Source organism: Melitaea cinxia, chromosome 3 (genome assembly GCF_905220565.1).
Source record: "Melitaea cinxia chromosome 3, ilMelCinx1.1, whole genome shotgun sequence".
Taxonomy (NCBI): domain Eukaryota; kingdom Metazoa; phylum Arthropoda; class Insecta; order Lepidoptera; family Nymphalidae; genus Melitaea; species Melitaea cinxia.
Window position 1 is genome coordinate 15,796,563 of NC_059396.1, and position 19,540 is coordinate 15,816,102.

General features: G+C 34.0%; 2 protein-coding genes across 2 annotated transcripts; one reads left to right on the plus strand and one right to left on the minus strand.

Moving 5' to 3' along the window:
• Positions 1–352: 352 nt before the first annotated feature.
• LOC123669607 (DNA excision repair protein ERCC-5) lies at positions 353–6,357 on the plus strand. Its single transcript, XM_045603204.1, has 7 exons — positions 353–767; positions 839–1,014; positions 1,171–1,379; positions 1,449–1,644; positions 3,236–4,961; positions 5,036–5,325; positions 5,535–6,357. The coding sequence occupies exons 1-7, from the start codon at positions 680–682 to the stop codon at positions 6,201–6,203; spliced, it is 3,354 nt and encodes a 1,117-aa protein (XP_045459160.1). The 5' UTR covers positions 353–679; the 3' UTR covers positions 6,204–6,357.
• On the minus strand, positions 6,342–18,568 carry LOC123669609 (transmembrane 9 superfamily member 2). Its single transcript, XM_045603205.1, has 9 exons — positions 18,235–18,568; positions 17,390–17,785; positions 15,213–15,368; positions 14,173–14,511; positions 13,326–13,418; positions 11,943–12,148; positions 9,481–9,640; positions 8,427–8,588; positions 6,342–7,898 (listed from the first exon to the last, which is right to left on the minus strand). The coding sequence occupies exons 1-9, from the start codon at positions 18,367–18,369 to the stop codon at positions 7,557–7,559; spliced, it is 1,989 nt and encodes a 662-aa protein (XP_045459161.1). The 5' UTR covers positions 18,370–18,568; the 3' UTR covers positions 6,342–7,556.
• Between the last annotated feature and the right edge of the window lie 972 nt (positions 18,569–19,540).

Below are 19,540 nucleotides of genomic sequence, written 5' to 3' on the forward strand. Positions count from 1 at the left end.
TAATTACGAAGGGAACTCTAACACACAGTCAATAACACCTGTTCGTTGGAAGAATTTTCAGATAGTCCAGGAAATGATCATTAGCTCCAATTTTTATATTAATTATTTATCTAGTACCCACATTAACCATTCGTTATTAAAAGTATAACATATTTTATTTTACTTATGAAAAGTTTCTTAAAACTTATGTTTATTCGAGTATAAATACGATACGACAACGCTAGAAATATGAACTGTCAAGGAGAGCCATAGACACAGAGTGATGTGCAAGCGTGTTGTCGATTACACGCGCGCGAATAAAATCGAATAAACACGATCGGCTTCGGCACGTCGAGTCAAGTCGACTGAGTACTGACAGGCTGCCGGTCATAGGATGTGGGGTTACGCATGGGGCGTGAGAAAATAAAGTGTGGGAAAGAGTGGGCGTCGCGGTGTAGTAAAACATTTGATATTGTATGTAGTGAGCCGAACACTTACGAATGCATGCACCAGTAGCGGGCATCATTTCGTATTGTTGTTGTGTGCGTGATAAATGAGTTCACAGAGCGAAAAGGTTGCAATGTGTGAGGAAGAGACCGACGATTGACCGGAGATCTCGTGGGAAACGACCTTTGTTATGTATACTGTTATATAGATTAGTTAAACAAAAAATCAGTTCGGGATTTTAATTGCACGCGATATGGGAGTCACTGGACTGTGGCGTCTTATTGAGCCTGCCGGCAAACCGGTGCCAGTTGAGACACTTGAGAATAAAGTTTTAGCAGTTGGTAGGTCCACTATTTATAATGCCGTAATTATATTATTATTAACATTAACACATGAATGTTTATTTATGCAGACATTTCAATATGGTTGCATCAGATGGTGAAAGGATATCAAGATGCAAAAGGAGCGCCTGTTGCCAATGCACATCTTATTGGTCTCTTTCAACGTCTTTGCAAATTGCTATACTTTAGAATAAAACCAGTTTTTGTTTTTGATGGAGGTTTCCCAGAGTTAAAAAAAGAAACTATTGTAAGTTTCTACATTTTTCAAGTATACTAAAATTATAACAGATTATTTAATTTATATATTTGTGACATTATGTATTAATATAGATTATATATATATAGTATAACTATAGATTTATTTTAAATTATTTAAAAAAATAAATAAACATTTGTGTTTTAGGCTAAAAGACAAGATAGCAAATCAAAGTATAATTCTCAATCTGAAAGACTGAAACGAGAAATAGCTCTACTTTTAGGCAAAAAGACGGCAATTAGTACTTTACTGGGCAAACAAATATCACCAAAGAAAAATAAACAAGTTGAAAACAATGATATATTTAAATTACCTGAATTACCTGAACAAGATAAAGAATCAGATTCTGAATCAGAGTATGTAATAAAATTTAAAATTAAATATATATTTTGAAATATAAGAGAATAAACATAAATAATTTTCAGATCAGAAGATGACCATAGTACAAGCACATCAAGTGTTGATTTACACTCGATCGATTTAGAATCTGAAAAAATAAAAAGTATGCCCTTGAAGGAGAAATATGATTTACTTGTTGAATTAAAAGAAACAAGAAAAATGAACTCATGGGGAAAACTTCATACTTTACCAAAAGACAGCAATAATTTCTCTAATTTCCAAGTAAGTGTACATAAATTTTATTATTAACATTTATTTCTTATAAAAATAACTACACTTACTTATGTACCCATAATCAAAAGAATGATGGAAAAACGTGACGCAGCTAAAACAAAAAACAAACTAAATCCAACTCAAGAAAACTTGAACAGATATAAAAAGCTACGTAACATCTCCAACAGAATGTATAGGGACGCTAAGTACCGCTATATTCACTCATCAATTCAGGGTCTCTGCCAATCCCAAGTTTGGAGATTCCTTAGGTCGTTAGGGGTGGGCAAATCCACGTTTACCTGTCGAAAGTTCCGTGGATCTAAATTATCTAACACACATTTCATTACTCCACCTGTAGCTGTGGATTTTAATAGTTGATTACGACATTCTTCTTAGTACTAGGTTAATATTTCAACTGCAGTTATTGACTAACCAGTCAATAGTTTCACTCCTATCTCTCTGGACGTCAGCAGTGCGTGTCTTTCAACGACAACATGGCAGATTGGATGGAACTTACTGCTGGTTTTCCACAAGGTGGCATCTTATCTCCTTTGCTATTTTTTGTGTTCATCAATAATGTTTCTCGTGTTATCACTTCTTCCTTTCACTTGTACCCAGATGACTTACAAATATACAGACACTTCAAGCTAACTGAGCTGCATGAGGCTGTTGAAACTTTAAATAGCGACCTTGCTGCAGTGCAGGTCTGGGCAAAACCTTTTGGGTTGTTAGTCAATCCTGCTAAATCACAAGCTGTTATTATTGAAAGGAGTTGATTGAGAAGCAGACTTGACTGGGAATTGGTTCCTAAAATCTCATACTCTGGGGTTCCGATACCTTTCTGTGACAAAGTTAGGAATTTAGGGCTCATCATGGACTGCAATTTATCCTAGGCAGCTCATGTCAGCAAAGTCAGCAAAAGAATACACTTCACATTCCAATCTCTCAAGCGTCTCCAATATTTTCTTCCATTTCAAACCGAAATTATGCTTGCACAAACCCTTCTGCTACCTATCCTTGATTATGCTGATGTATGCTATCTGGATGTTACTGAAGAGCTACAACCTCTTGCCATAAGATTCATTTTTGGCCTGCGAAAATTTGATCGCTCACTTTCGTGCTCAGTTAAAATGGCTCGTTTTCGGCGTGATATGCACATCCTGTCTTCCCTTTTCAATATCCTTCATGATCCAAATGCTCCGTCGTATCTTAAATCCCGGTTACACCTCCAGCCCTCCTACTCGTTCCAGGCCCTGGCAGTAAAGCTATGTTAGATATACCGAAATGTAACACAAAATTTAAGTTAAATTCATTTACGTGGTACGCGCCTCCATACTATGGGACAAACTCCCAAGTGACATCAGAACTAAACCGTCCCTTGTTTCCTTTAAATATAAATTAAAGAAACACTTGCTTTCACTAGCTAATGTGTAATCATCTGTATAGTATCTGTATATATATCTGAATATTTATGTATTTGCGTATGTATTGTAGTAAGTATGTATATGTTTAAGTATGAATACAAGTGTATTTTTGTATTTTGGTATGTATTTTTATATGTATTTTTTAGTATATAGTATTTTTTAATGTAATGTTGTAGATGGAAAGATTACTAAAAAGAAGAAAACTTCAAGAATGTCTTGAGGAAACTGAAAAAGAAATGGGTGATGGATGTATGTCTTTAAATGAATTAGAGTCTTTGCTTAATGAAGAAGGTATTGACACTAAAATTGAAAATTTGCCTAATCGTCGCATAGCTTCTGATAACACCACAAGATATTTATTCATTAGCAATGTTCATCAAGCCTTAGCTGATGCAAAGAAAAGAGAAATAAATATCCAAAAACAGGCAGATACTAATGAACCTAGTACTTCAGCTAGCATAAATGAATCAGAATTATGTAAACCTTCAGATAATGAAACAAGTAAATCACCAAAACATGATGAATTAGAAGATGACTTGCAAAGAGCAATACAAATGTCATTAGAATGTATGGATGAAAGTGAAGCAAGCGTTTGTGCATCAAAGACTGATGAATCTTGGACTTCTTATTTAACAGATTCGGACTACAGTGATGACGAAAGTGATGGCTATGAACCGCCAGACATGTCGTCAGCAAAAGCTTATATAAAGCAATACAGTGACTTTACACATAAAGCTATAGATGGTATAGTTGCGCCGAAAGAAAAAGATAAAATTGAAAGAAAAAAAATGAAAGTTGATAAAATAATAGAAGAGCTTGGCCAAGATAAAACTATAATTGACGATAATATACAATTACTGTCTAGTGATGATGAGGATGTCATAGAAGAGACAGTAAGTGAGAATGCAAATATCAAGACAATAGTAGAGGTAACAAAAAATGAAAATATTAAAGCGGATATAAAAGCAACTGGTGATAATGTCAATGACATGAATGATACACAAGCTTCAGTTGTTTTCGTCGAAAATTCTGAAAATCAGTTTATATCACTTGAAACAAGCTTAGATGATGTATCAGAATTAAATGACAAAAAATTAAGTTTAGAAAAGGAAGTTCAAGAATCATCAAGTTCAAGTGAAGATGAATTTGAAGAAGTATCAGATAATGATCAGAAAAAAAATGATCCAGTGGTGGAATTAACTTTGAATATGGGTGCGAATATTGAAGATGATATTTTCGCGGATATTTTTGATGTCAAAGATAACAACAAGGAGAAATCGAATGCTACAAATATATCTGAATGTTCTGATAAAGAAAAAATAAAAGAAGATGATAAAAATAAATACAATGATGTCAAAATACAAGAAACAGAACTAAACAAAGAAACACAAACTAAACCAACTATTACAAAAAAAGAAGAACTTGCAGTCAGTGTAGAAAAGGGCGATACACAAAAAATGGTTACTGATAGAATATCAAGTGATGAATCTGAAAATAAAAGTACTGAAACAGAAACTGGCGATAAACGAAAAACAAAAAGAGCCTTTGAAAAAGAAATAATTTCAACAGAGAAACTAAATACAATGGTTACTGAAATCGAAAATGAGGAAGAGGAGTTACTACAAGAAAAAGGGCGCTTAGACCGAATAGGTCGTAATATAACTGAAGAAATTACAAAGGAAGCACAAGAATTGCTCCGAGTTTTTGGTATTCCATACATTGTAGCACCTATGGAAGCAGAAGCGCAATGTGCTTTTCTAGAAAATGTGAAACTAACAGATGGCACAATTACGGATGATAGTGATATATGGCTTTTTGGAGGCCAAACTGTTTACAAAAATTTCTTCAATCAGAAAAAACATGTTCTTCAGTATCTAAGTGAGAGGATCGAAAAATCTTTTAGTAAGTAAAATTCAATATTCATTGATGCCTTGCCTTTCATTATGTTATTATTAACAACAGAAATCTTATTTCAGACTTAACGCGTGAGCAATTAATATTATTAGCTCTCTTGGTTGGTAGTGATTACACAACCGGAGTGACTGGTGTTGGTCCAGTTACTGCACTAGAAATATTAGCATCATTTCCATTTAATAAGAAAAGATTACTTAAAGAATGTCCAAATAAGCAGGCCCTTTATCAAGAAATTGTTACTGGTTTACAAGAATTTAAGAAATGGGTAAAAGCTGGAAAACGAACCGACAATGTTAACTTAAAGAAGAAATTGAAAAATGTTACATTGACTGATGATTTTCCAAGTGTGAGGGTATGTTACATCATTAAATAATAGACAGTACGGGATTTTGTGTCCGCTTTTATAGGTTGAAAAAAAAATTAAGTTAAGCAATTAACAAAAATATAATGCTTCTATCTTGCAAATAACTCATTCGAAAAAACATAATTTATTCTATTAATATGTTCATATTTTGTGTCCTAAATCTAATTATTTATTTATTTGAAATTATTTTATCTTAGGTAGTTCAGGCATACATGGAACCAAATATAGAAAAAAGTGAAGACAAATTTACATGGGGTAATATTGATATAACAATACTAAGAGACTACACTAAAGCTAAGTTTGGCTGGTCACAAAATAAGCTAGATGAAATTATAAAGCCTGTTTTAAAGAGATTACTTGAGCGAAAAAATCAAAAAACAGTCCACGATTATTTTAAAAGAAAAATTGAAATTGAAACATTAGAAAATCAAATGAGCAAAAGAGTTAAAGCTGCAGTACACAAAATGGGTCCATCATCTGAAAATATTGATGAACAGACAGAAAAAACAGAAAATGTTGCAAAACCAAAGAAAATAATTGTTAGTAATAAAAAAACCAGTGGCTCTAAAGGACCAAAAGCCAAGAGAAGCAAAAATGATGAAACAGCGCTTATTGATGGAGTTGTTAAAACATCTACATCAAAGGATACTGAAAATAAATTCGATATAACTGTGCCTAAGACGGGAAGATTCCAGGAGATAATACCTCAAAGGGAAAAAGATAAACAGAACTTATTAGAAAATAAATTGAAAGCTATAGAAATGTTTCGAAAAACTAAGATTGATACCAAGAGAAAGACAACAAAAAGGAAGCTTCCGGTGCCTAAAGATAAAGCAGAGTTATCCGAAAGTAGTGACAGTGATTAGTAAATTTATGACAGTGAAAGTAATTAAAAAAAAAAAATTGTATTGCTTAATTTATTTTAATCAACATGCAAATTAAACAATGTTTTGTATCATAATATCTTGTGGCTGTGAATTGGCGTATTCTTTAAATAAAATAAGTTTTTAAAATAGTCAATTTATTGTTTAATCAACTGTATTGAAGTGTTAAAGCAACTTAAACACATATCTAACATAGTCTTTACGAAATATATATATCTTAAAGTAACGCTCAAAGTATAGTAAATAATCACAATATAACATAAATTATTAACTGGTAGTATGAACATGAAATCAATGCAATATAAATTTCTAATGAATTTGTTTTGTAAACAAAGTGACAAAAAGTTATAGAAAAACTCAAGATAATAACAACACCATGACACATTTATATGTGCTCAATCTTAGTTGACACAAACATACTTAAATAACATCATAGTATATGTCATCACATAAAGCTATACAAAATGTATGACATCCAATTTAAATGGTGATTTTAAAATATTTAGAGATAGTTAACCTCCGTGCGGTGGAACACTAAACCTGTAGATTAAATTTCACTACAGTTTGTTTTGCAAATCACACGAGTAACTTCTCACACATTGACTTTTTTTAAGTACCTACAATGTAAAAACCTATTTCGAAGTAATTTGCATAGTTAATGATTTCAATTGTGCATATTAAAGTTAACACAACAATTTAACTGTTACAGTCCCATATTGTATATTATTTACATTGAAACATAAATTATATAAATAAATGCTATTTCAGCGAGAAGTTAGCATAACATAAAAAAAAATTGACAATTTGCTAAAACATTTATATAATTCTTTTACTGACCATATGTTCATAATTTCCATAAAATAAAAAGTATTTTAAAAAATATATAATAAATTTCCCGTTAGGACTTTACAATCAAAACTTACAACTAAAATAAATGGACATTAAGACGACAGTATGACTATCAGTTTATTTACGATAGAAATATCTATACAAATCACATTGTGTACAGCAGTCTCTCGTCTCGTCGTGGCGATAATTTATAGTAATCTAGCCATGACGAATTACACCTTACTTCCAATTCAAATCAATCTTACTACCTTTTAATACAAGTAATACCGTTATTAATATTGTCATTTCCGCAAAATAAATTATGAAAATCGTTAACTTTAAATTTACATAGACTGAAAGAAGACAAATACTAAATTTAAATATGATGACATGGTAATAAAAATTTTGAAATAAAAAGATTATTGAGACTAACAATAAGTCATCTCAATGTACAATTTCACACATCACCGCTGTACCAATGTAACCCTTAAACTACCACTTAAACATTTAATCGACCTTAACTACACTATATATTTTCCTGACAAACCAGAAGCAGGCCATGAAGCCAATGGTGCCTGTTAGCAGGAAGAATAAGAATACCATTATAAATGTGTATCCAAAGTATAGGAAAGTCGAAGCTGCATCATCAATATTCAATTTGGTAATGAAATAGTGGCAACAGTATATGAAGAGGTAGCCGGCTGTAGACCCCGAGCTGAGGAAGGCTCTCCACCACCAGTGGTAGTCTTCAGCGCAGAGGTGGAAATAACAGAGCAGAATGGTGGTCTCGGAGCATGTGATCACCAGAATCACAAACACGAGAAACAGGAAACCAAACATGTAGTACATCTGTAATAAATTATATTTCGTGAAGTGAAATAAATAAAAATAAAAGTTTTAAGGACATTGTTTTTTCTTTATCTTAATTGTAAAACCATAAAGTTCTCTTACATTATAATATTATTAGAATAAATAAAATGTAGATATTACTAAAAATTGTTTAATTATTCAATATATTTACTCAATATTTATATAACATATACATAATATATTGTTTACTGCACTAAAAGTTTTGTACATTTATTTACACCAGCTTATTCCCTAAGTTAAGCGTGCGTAAGGCAATTTTATTTCAAAAATGTGTGTGCTTTAGACCACACGACTAAAATATTTTTTTTAGCAATAGGCTTGCACTGTGTCTTAGATATACGAAATGTAACTGGCTATGAGAGGAAGAGAGAAAGAAAATGTGTACTCGCACCTCTCTCTTGCTCCGTTCGCCTCTCCCGATCACACTTTTCGTAACTCGCAATCGCCAGCTTACTTCCCAAGTCAAGCGTACGTAAAGAAGTTTTACTTCAAAAATTGCAGTCTTACCTGGCTAGACCAAAGCGAGTTAAGTATAAAGAACAGTTGTATAAAGATGCATCCAAATGGTAAAACACCGCCCATCACGATGCCGGGTATGGGCTGAGTGTACAACGACTGTTCAGGGATCTGACGCGGTATTTGATTTGTGCGTACAGGGTGCTCCAGAATCTGGTAATAGAAATATTGTTTTAGATATCTATAATATAAAAAAGAGTCGCTGAATGTGTTGCTAAGCGCAAAACTCGAGAACGGTTGGACCGATTTCGCTAATTCTTTTTTTAAAATATTCCTTGAAGTACGAGGATGGTTCTTACGGAGAGAAAAATTCTAAAAAAAAAAATTAATAAAATTAAAGAATCGACTGTTAGGCGATACGAAGTTCGCCGGGTCAGCTAGTTATCTATATTAATATTATTATTTTTATACTAATAGAGTGGGAAACAAGGCTATGGTCTAACTTATAGTATGTGGGTACTGTAGCCTATGGATGCCTGTAACAACAGGTATCCACACTCTCCCTGACTTTGGCTACTTTAGTCACCACAGGAAAACAGCACTAATTGAGAACGGTATTATTTTCGTGTGATTTTCTGTAAGGTGACCTAACGACAGAATAAAGCACAAGAGTTCTCTAGTTTTACGTTCCGATTTTAAATATTGTTATCGTGTTAAAAAAGAAAACGTTTTCGATCAGGCAAAATATTACGCTACGACCCGACTTTGAAGTAGCATCGCAAAATAAAACCAAAAATAAAAGTAGGACATTTTATTTATTGATATGATAACAATTTGTTCATAGTCTTGGCTTTCTCTATGGCTTACTAAATATTTTGTTATGCTAATATTGTCAAATACTTTTCGAATAATCACGTACTCATTACGTTAGCCGTGAAGGGTTAGTAAAATATAAGTTTGTCTTATATAAAACAGAATTTCACCTCCTATTGCTATATTGTAAATTTATTTTTTCTTAATAAAAAGGATTTATAACTGAGTTGCGAAAGCTCGAGTTACGCCTATCGTTAGGCCATTGCTACAATAAAAAAAAAAAAAATCATACCCGCTTCCTGAATCCGAAGTAAGCGCCTATAAAAGTTAGTGGCACGGATACACCGAACCAGAGAGCCAGCAGAGCGACCAGGGTCGAGAACGGCACTGCTGCCGAAGAGCCTTTACCCCACAGCACTAGATTCATTATGAAGAATAACGAGAACACCACACTGGAATACAAAACAAAAACAATTATTAATTTATTTATTAAGATACACGAAAGAATATAATAAATTACAATTATCACTAATAATAATATCTCACATAAACTCATTCGAGTTTTACTGGACATCAGTGTTGGCGACATTATTAGTACACATTATATTTAAGAAATCATTTTACTATCACAGAATTTAATATTTTTTGATGCTTATCAATAAATCAAATCTGATATAATATAGAAATCTTGAATCACGTTTCGGGTTCGGGTTTCCTCATCGGTCAAGTCGGGTTTTGTATTTGTGGTAGTTCTGAGAATAGCTCATAGGCTATTTTTATACAACTAGGTGATCATGGTGACCCTATCCATAGAGCAGAACAGCGTTTGCCGGGTTAACTAGGAAATAACTTGTCTATTGGAGTCGATCCATTATTTCTATAGCAGAAGGTCCCATCTAACCTAATATTAACCTAAAGATTGTGTTTGCTTGAATGGATGGATTGGAGAACGCATTTCACGAGGAGGAAGAACAAATAGCGAGCAAAACGGGGAAAAATTATTGCTTTTAATAACATGTGGAATATATGCATAAGTTTTGGGTAAAAACTAGTGTAATGTATAAGTAAAATGTATTATAATATCAAATAGGTATTAGTATGTTAACACAGCCAAATAAAATGTTTTAGTACTCGATTCCTTACGTCTATTTAATTCAATTTTCTTAAGCATCATTGCTACATGTAATATGTCATTGAATATTATATAAGTAATCAAGATACAACTCAGCAGCAGTGTTTGAACACGTGTATATGAAACATACAGCAAATAAATTATTGCGAGGACAGGACTTGAGTAAATAATGGAAACAGAATTAATTAGTATTAGAAGAATGTGTCTATTGTTTTTTTACTCTTTCACGCAAATACTACTCGGTATGTTAGATAGTTGGACATCGAGAATAACCAATAGATTATTTTTTTCGAAATCCCCACGGGGTCGTTAAAAAAGGGAGATATTGAAAATATTATTTCGGTCTGCAATAAAAAAAGCGCATGCAGTAGAGACAGAAAGACGTAAGAATTATTTATCTTTTTGAATATCATATCAAAAATTGACCGCTCCAGCGGGATTCGAACCCGCGTCTCCGACTGACCGTGTCGGCGCTCTAGCCAATTAAGCTATGGAACGATGTACCCGCCAGAGCGAAATTCTTGATATGATGATTTTTATTTTCGGTTTAAGCGAACCGTGGCGCCGTCTATAGTGAGTTCTTTACAGAGACCCGTAACTATTCAAAGTTTCATATTACAATGAAAATCTTTGACAGGAGACGACACCATGCTATTCTTAATATGTACGATTTTATTTTTATGTTACCCACACATTATGGATTCTAAACATTTTGAATATCATATCAAAAATTGACCGCTCCAGCGGGATTCGAACCCGCGTCTCCGACTGACCGTGTCGGCGCTCTAGCCAATTAAGCTATGGAACGATGTACCCGCCAGAGCGAAATTCTTGATATGATGATTTTTATTTTCGGTTTAAGCGAACCGTGGCGCCGTCTATAGTGAGTTCTTTACAGAGACCCGTAACTATTCAAAGTTTCATATTACAATGAAAATCTTTGACAGGAGACGACACCATGCTATTCTTAATATGTACGATTTTATTTTTATGTTACCCACACATTATGGATTCTAAACATTTTGAATATCATATCAAAAATTGACCGCTCCAGCGGGATTCGAACCCGCGTCTCCGACTGACCGTGTCGGCGCTCTAGCCAATTAAGCTATGGATGCTATATTATTTATCTTTCTGGCCCCCAGTTGTTTCAGTTAAGTCAGTAGTTCCGTAGGTAACTTTGTAAGTGGAGATGAAGTCTCCCGGTAGTTTCAGAAGGCCAGTTGTTTGGCAAATGGTGAGCAATACGTACCCCAGGGACATCACGGAGCAGAGCAGAATGGTATTCTTCGAGCGTCAGCCACCGAAGCTTTTACCTTAACAGATAGTTACTGTTACTTTTGCACCAACGTGTCGTAGGACACGGTCATAACGACCCTAGAATCCCCGTGGGGAGTTCAGTGCAGTACGTACCCAGGCCACACCGTAGAGCTGAGCACCGTAGTTTTTCCAGCGACAGCCGCCGAAACTCTTAGCGTATCAGAGTTACTTTCACCACTGCGCGAACGCGTCGTCGACACGGTCACAACGACCCCAACATCCCCGGAAATTGCATGAAGTAGTAGACGTTGTTCTGTCAGCGCTCAACATGCGGTCCGGTAGTTAAGAGAGCGGACACGTACCCCGGGCACACCATGGAGGTGAGCAGGATGTTGCTCTTCCAGCGGCGGCCGCCGAAGCTCTTGTAGACGCGCGCGCTGACGTAGCCGGCCGCGGCGCCCAGCAGCACCCACGCCACCAGCGCGCACGTCATCAGCGCGCCGCGGTTGGCCGGCGACAGGAAGCCGAGGCACGCGAACGCCAGCGTCACCAGCGTCATGGCGAACACCTGTGGGTCACACCACAGATTATATTACTGCGTCACCAGCGTCATGGCGAACACCTGTGGGTCACACCACAGATTATATTACTGCGTCACCAGCGTCATTACGAACACCTGTGGGTCACACCACAGATTATATTACTGCGTCACCAGCGTCATGCCGAACATCTACAGATCACACCACAGATTATATTACTGCGTCACCAGCGTCATGGCGAACACCTACAGATCACACCACAGATTATATTACTGCGTCACCAGCGTCATGGCGAACACCTACAGATCACACCACAGATTATATTACTGCGTCACCAGCGTCATGGCGAACACCTGTAGATCACACCGTTGGTTACATTACTGCTGCTCTGAGGGACCTCAATAAATAGATAATATAAATTTCGAATGCCAGCGTCACCGCATCCTGCCGAATATGCCGTGGTCATTGCAATGTGTTGTTAATGTTTCGCTTTTCCTAATGTTTTCTTTTTATTCGATAGTGTATTTTAATCAGATCATAAAGCTAGAGAACAAACTCTTTCGCTTTATACCGGGTAAGGCAAAATAAGGAATACCTCGTTAAAACTTTTGAGCGGCCCAACTGGAAAAGTACCTCAATTTTACAGATCACAGCGAAATAGTAGTACTGAGCTATTTTGGTGAGTAAAGTAGTCAGAGCTAGAGGGCATTGATAGTATAAATATGACTAATATACACACACGATTGTCAGTTCCTAAGATAACACACGCAGTGTTGTAGGTAACAGCTGATAAATATATTAATTTAAAAAATGTACATACATATTCAAAAATCGAACTCTTAACCCTGCAGCAGAAATCAGGGCTATTGCCAAATGCGCCAACAGTATAGTCAAATCATAACAGCCCTAATGGGCAAATGGAAACAGCAAGGTCGTAGGCGATACACGTATAGTTATCGACTTACAGTTAATTACAGATATAGTTGTTAATTGACTATATTCAGGTACAAAATGTGTAAAAATAATTTAGTATTGAAGGTAAAAGACGAAGTTTACTGAAATCATTTTTTGTAACGTTAAAACAATTCTAAATAATAATTTTGTATGCAAATACTTATTGCTCAAATATATCGGTTTTGTTTTCTCCGAAAATATACCAAATTAATTATTTTTATATATTCAATTTTTATTTAAGTTTATAATGACCTGAGATCCTGAGCCAAGGAACACTGCTAACAGCATGCCGCGACGTGGAGGCCTGAACACGTCACCATGAACAAGTTTCCAACCAAACTCCTCCTATTGACGAAAAAAATATTAGTATTAATCCATGGGTCCTGGGGAGACTTGACGGAGGTCTACGTTGTCGTGACCAAAAAAATTAGGGTTCACATTTCGTAAGCGCGGGTCCACGAAAATTTATTTGGTTGGGCACGGTGGGCGTGCCATCCAACATTCCCGTCTCTTGACTCGATTATATTATGGTATTATAAAATGGCTGTCAAAAAAAAGGTCAGCCGAAAAATTTCATACTTTCCCATCCTATTTTTTTCGTTTTTTATCCTATCTTATTCATCCTATTTTTTTTTGTTTTGCAAGTTTCGACACTGTGTCGGACTCGGTCGCAACGCAAATTTCCATAATTAGATCTTAGATCTAATTTTTCTTATAGAGTTTTTGGGAATATGTTAGAGAAGACCTCAAAACCAGTAAAATTTTAAAAGTGGCCTAATGAGAAAAAAAGTTTGGGACCCCCTGATCTATATAAAGAAAAATGAATCGCATAATGCGTTGCTAAGACCGATTCTAGCCGAATTATATTTCTAAAATTTTCTACTAATTAATACTTTGATTTTCATATTTAATACTTTCCTTAAGATACTTATGGCATAGAAAATTACGACAAACCCACAATATAATTGGAAATTTTCAAATATTGTAATAATTATTTCAATTTCACACTTTTTATACAGTTCGCAAGACTGGACAAAGTGTGTGGTCTCAGCTAATAAAATTGAAAAATATGTGTTTGCCTTTACAAATTAATACATACCTGAGCATCTTCTCCGCACTCCATTTGATTATATCTAGCGATATCCTTGTGCAGAGTTCTCAACAATATCATTGCCACCATACCACTAAGAAAGAGTACTATCACGAGCGAGTTTAAAATCGAAAACCATTGGATATTTGTCTGAGGCATCGATTCCAGAATGTAGTCCCATCTTGATGACCATTTTATTGTATTGTTCTTGATATATGTAACTCGATAGGAATATCCGATTGTGAATGTCTCACCGCTAGACAGAGTGTTAGGTATCTCTAAGGGACTGTTTCGAACACTACAGTCGGGTTTGTCTGGGTCTTTATGTTTTATGCTGGCTGGTTTAACCTAGGGACATTAAAAACAAAAATTGTTTATCTATATTAATAAAAATAAATCCCTAAATTTTTTGCTAAGACCAAAAATGGAAAACATGGTCCATATTTTAAGTTTTCTAATACAATCAAATGTCAGGAAAAGTAACGATTATTTATTTAAACATCACTCGTTTGAGAGTTTTCAAGGCAGGACAATGAATTTCTGACCAGCTAAAAAAAAAAAAAAAAAACTTAATAATAATAAATTTGTACAAAATTTCTGATTCCGTTTTGTCAAAGAGTTCTGTTTATAACTGAAGTAGGGCACAGCAGAACATATCCTGTTCAAAATATGGAGCAGAAAAACGAATATAATAATTATATCAAAACAGTCAATAGTTAATGTATATTACATGTCAGTGATAAACTAAGTCAGTTAGAACTATTTTTTTAATGGACTTTATAGCTTGATAAAAATCCGGTAACAATACTCAAGATAAGCAATTTAAAACAACTACGACAACATTTGACACATACCATACAAACTTTTTTCATTTATAAATTTAAATTAAAATAAATTGAAGTAATTTCGGGGTAAAAGGTGTTATTCTGGATATTCAGCTACCTACGTACCAAGATTCATTACAATCAGTTATATACTTTAGCATGTGAATCTATCCGGCCTCTTAAACTTTCGCATTCATACTATTAGTAGGATTAAATTAATCTTACCTTTGCTGATATGATTCTTCCGCCATTGTCACGAAAACCGACCCCCCAGTCCTCTTCCCCACCACTGTGGTAGGTAATTTCGAGATCCACGTGATTAAACAGGTAGTAAGTACCGAACTGACTTGACGCTGTGTTCACTATGGGTGTGCATGTGTCCTAAAAAAAGCTTTTATTGTATACAAAATTTATCCATACTTCAATATTCATATTAAGTAATAACAGTTAGAAAATTATATAAAGATTAATAAGCAAGACTGATGACACTCATTCATCATCATCATCATCATCATTTCAGCCGATCACAGTCCACTGCTGGACATAGGCATCCATAAGTTCACGCCAAAAATGGAGTGAACTCGTATGTTTCGCCCATAGTCACTACACACACCAGTCTGATGACACTAAATTTTCCGACGATTTTTAGAATTTTTTTTGTTCAGAATGAAATTTCATTCAATAAATCATTTGAAATTAAGTATAAAAAAGATTTAGGCTTAGGAAGAAGATTTCAGGTACGATAATTACTGATAACGCTAAATAATACATATACAGTGGCGTGCAAGTTTTGGACCCTCTGTTTTTTCAATGCAATTCATTAGGTATATCAGGTAGTCTAGTAAATCATTAATTATTTTGTAGATTTGATTGATTGATTTTTAAATGTCTTTATTAAATCATGTAATTTGACAAACTGTTTAACAAAAGCTCACTTATTGTTAACCTCATATTTATAATACATTTTTAGCTAACTCATCTTTACAAACATACATGTTGAAACACGAAAAATTAATTATAACAAGTTTACACAAAAACACTTTACTTTGTAGAGAATTATTATTAGAGATAAGTCAGAAAGCACTAATCGCACCAAAATCAAATTCAAATTGGCCAACATGACACTGGTGCTTGTCACTTAAAAATTATCTAAATTAACTTTTGATTTAAAAAAGGATTATCGAAATCGGTCCACCTAATAAAAAATTATGAGGTATAATACAACATAGATCGAGGAAAAATATTTAAGTAAATACGAATATTATATATATGTTTATTATTATGTAGTATTATAAATTGATTTCATTATGTGTAATAAACTTGCCTTGTTGATTACTATTACTGACACATTTTTCCTATACTACTTTCATTAAAGGTTGCCTGGAAGAGATATCTATAAGCGATAAGGCCCACCTTTGCATACTTATTTGTTTTTGCATCTAATAGTTCTAAATTATATCTCCTTTTTTTTGTATGCAATAAAGTGTTACTAAATAAATAAATAAATACCCATTATTAGCGATAGCACAAAAAGTACTTATCAGATCTCAATTAAATTGATATAGAATGTTTTTTGTGTTCCCATTTAAGTGCGTATTTAACTGACTACTTTATTGACTACCTACATTGATGATGTCCTCATTTATTACTTGTCAATATAAATTGAAGTAAGTTTTTTTTTTTCATTTGCGAGCAAATACAATTATTAATTTAACAACTGTAATAATAATTAATTTTTGTTTTAGGAAATATAGCAGTTACAATATGTCTCAAACACAATTTTTCACTTTATACAACATTGCAGATAACATTTCGTTTAAAATTATCAAAGATAAATTAGATAATGTAACATAATAATAGCCAATTATTTACACCTATGATTATAATATTGAATGAAACCGATTTAACAATCTTAGGTACAAATAAATGATACAATCTTTATGTAACCTAGTTAACTGTCTTTGCTGATTATAGGAACATAAAAAATTCAATAAAATATTATACTAACTAAATTTAGAAAGCTTGCTAATTTACTACTACTGTAATGGATTATTCTATATATAGGACACAGGTAGGAGACAACCTTTAATTGGTATTCAGCTGTACTGTGGGTAGCTTTGACTACTCAGATTAATAAATAATTAGTTTCATAACTAGGACCTACAGAATACTATGCTCTCCAGCATAGAGGAGACTACAAAGAGATAGACCTAGTTTAGAACTCTTCCTATATTAGAAATATCTATACATTTCTAGTACAAAAATATATGCCAACTGGCAATAGGCAACTTTTATTGACAGTAATTTAGGAAAAAGAGCCAGGAAGAGAGTGCGAACAAAACAATTCAGGATTTAACAAAACGGAGTAAAATAATATTTAAAGACACAGTATAAAAACTTACCAAATCTTTCCTGACTTGACAACCCATTGGGAATCCAGTGCTGCAATATGTTTTACCACCATCGCTGACAAGATAGCACCATGTTACTGGCATGTTGTCAAGGATCCAGTGATGTTGGTAGTAGAGTGCCATTCCCATTTTGAGCAGGTTTAACTTCTTAATTGATTCTGGATCGGAGCCTTTGTATTCTTTCTTACATACCTTCTTACAAGTCTCATCTTGCAGGAAATTTAATGTGTATGGGCTCGGTCTTATTCTTTCACCGAAAACAACTTGACCGAGGTTCTCGACTGGCGATTGGGTCTCATCAGAAAGACAGAAGTCGAAATGGTGATATTCGAATGGTATTACCGATTCTTCGGTGTTCAACCTATTGACATAGAGAGGTATCTCATTCTGTAAAGAGGAACATTAATTATATTAATTTTTTATTCATATCAAATGTCTGAGAAGAAATATAAAAGAAAATAACTGGTGTTGTGAAATAAGTGAATGTGAATCTTTTGTTATGTATATCTTTTACATAATAATTAGTTACATTGATCCACTTTTATTTATGTATTTGTCCACTATATCCTTCATATATTACGGTTTTGCAGCAGTAATACAATATTAAAATAATGTTTTCGATTATTCATGCACGATTTCAAATACATACGACAAAATATGATGTCATTATGTGTAACAATATACGTCAAAAATAGGAGTAGAACCCCAAAGATGTTAGCATGATGAAAATATATTATAGTTTTAAATAGGAAATAAAAATTGGTTTGAAATTATTTGATGACAATAATTATATCATTAATATGATGATAGTACTAGGAGATATGGCTTGTACTTACTTTACAAGATTTACTATCTTCTCCGGCTTTGCAATAGTTTACAGGAGCTAGTCCGGGTAAATAAAAGGCTCTAATAGGTGTCAATAGCACTAAAGCGCAGACCACATAGGAGATTAGCGACATTTTGGACGACATTCGGTGTCTATTAGTATAATTTTCCACACGAAAACTATCATAAAATGTTTGCACACAAAAATAGAAAACACATAATCATGTCACCAAGTACACAAACACCGGGAATTACACCCGGTTTTTTAACGAATTCGTAATAATCCTATCCCAACGTAGTCGCGCATATATCGAAAACGTCACCATACACCATCACAAGTTGACAGATTATAGCACAGATTAGTACATATGTAGCTAGCTAGATAGATTATAGCAAATATTTGAACTTTGTACAGATAATAAATAATAACACTATTTAAGCTTAAAAAGTTTAAAAAAAATGTTTTAAAATGAATAATCACAAATTTTTGCTTTTGCGACCCCGGTTTGAATAATGAGTTTTATGTTTCCGTTCATCGGATTGCGAATTTGTAAGAAAAACAGTCAGTATCAGTTACTACTTAGGTCAGTATCAGTTATTAATAACTTCCGGGTTTTTTTTAACAGATTCGTATATTTTGGCGAATGTCGTTAATTGTCATTAACTATGAGTTTGTAATGAAGATAGTATGGTATCGTAAGGACGAAATACTATGTATTTAAATTAAAAAGTAAAACCTCCAAGAAAAGAAATCCCAGGTAATAAAAAATAAGGATTTGAACCATTCTGTAATTTTTTGTACGTGTGCGTATGCACGTAGACGACGCGTTGGCGTAACAGTCACAGCACTAGTTTATCGCTGTTGCGCTGACGGTTGCGGATTCGATCCCCACAGATGACAAAAATTTGTATTGGTCATACAGATGTTTGTTGTGGTCTGGGTGTTTGTGTAGTTCTTATGGGTCTCCCCACCGTGCCTCGGAGAGAGTTATGCCGTCGGTCCCGGTTGTTTTCATGCAAACCTGATCGTTACTCATATTAGGGAATTTATCCACCAACTTACATTGTAGTTACTTGGTTGATTATGCTCTGATTCTTCTCCCACACGGGAAAAGAGGCCTATTACAGGCTGAAGCGGAATGTACGTATATATAGTATATGGTAAAGGTAAGTAAGTATATTGTATGTAGCTATATTGTATGTAGGTAGTAGGTACGTATTTATTTATACATCAGAAGATGCAATTTAGATGCAATGCTATTTCACTTTTTTTCTAATTAAAGTACAGTCAATCAGTTTAACAGTTCGTAAACTTGC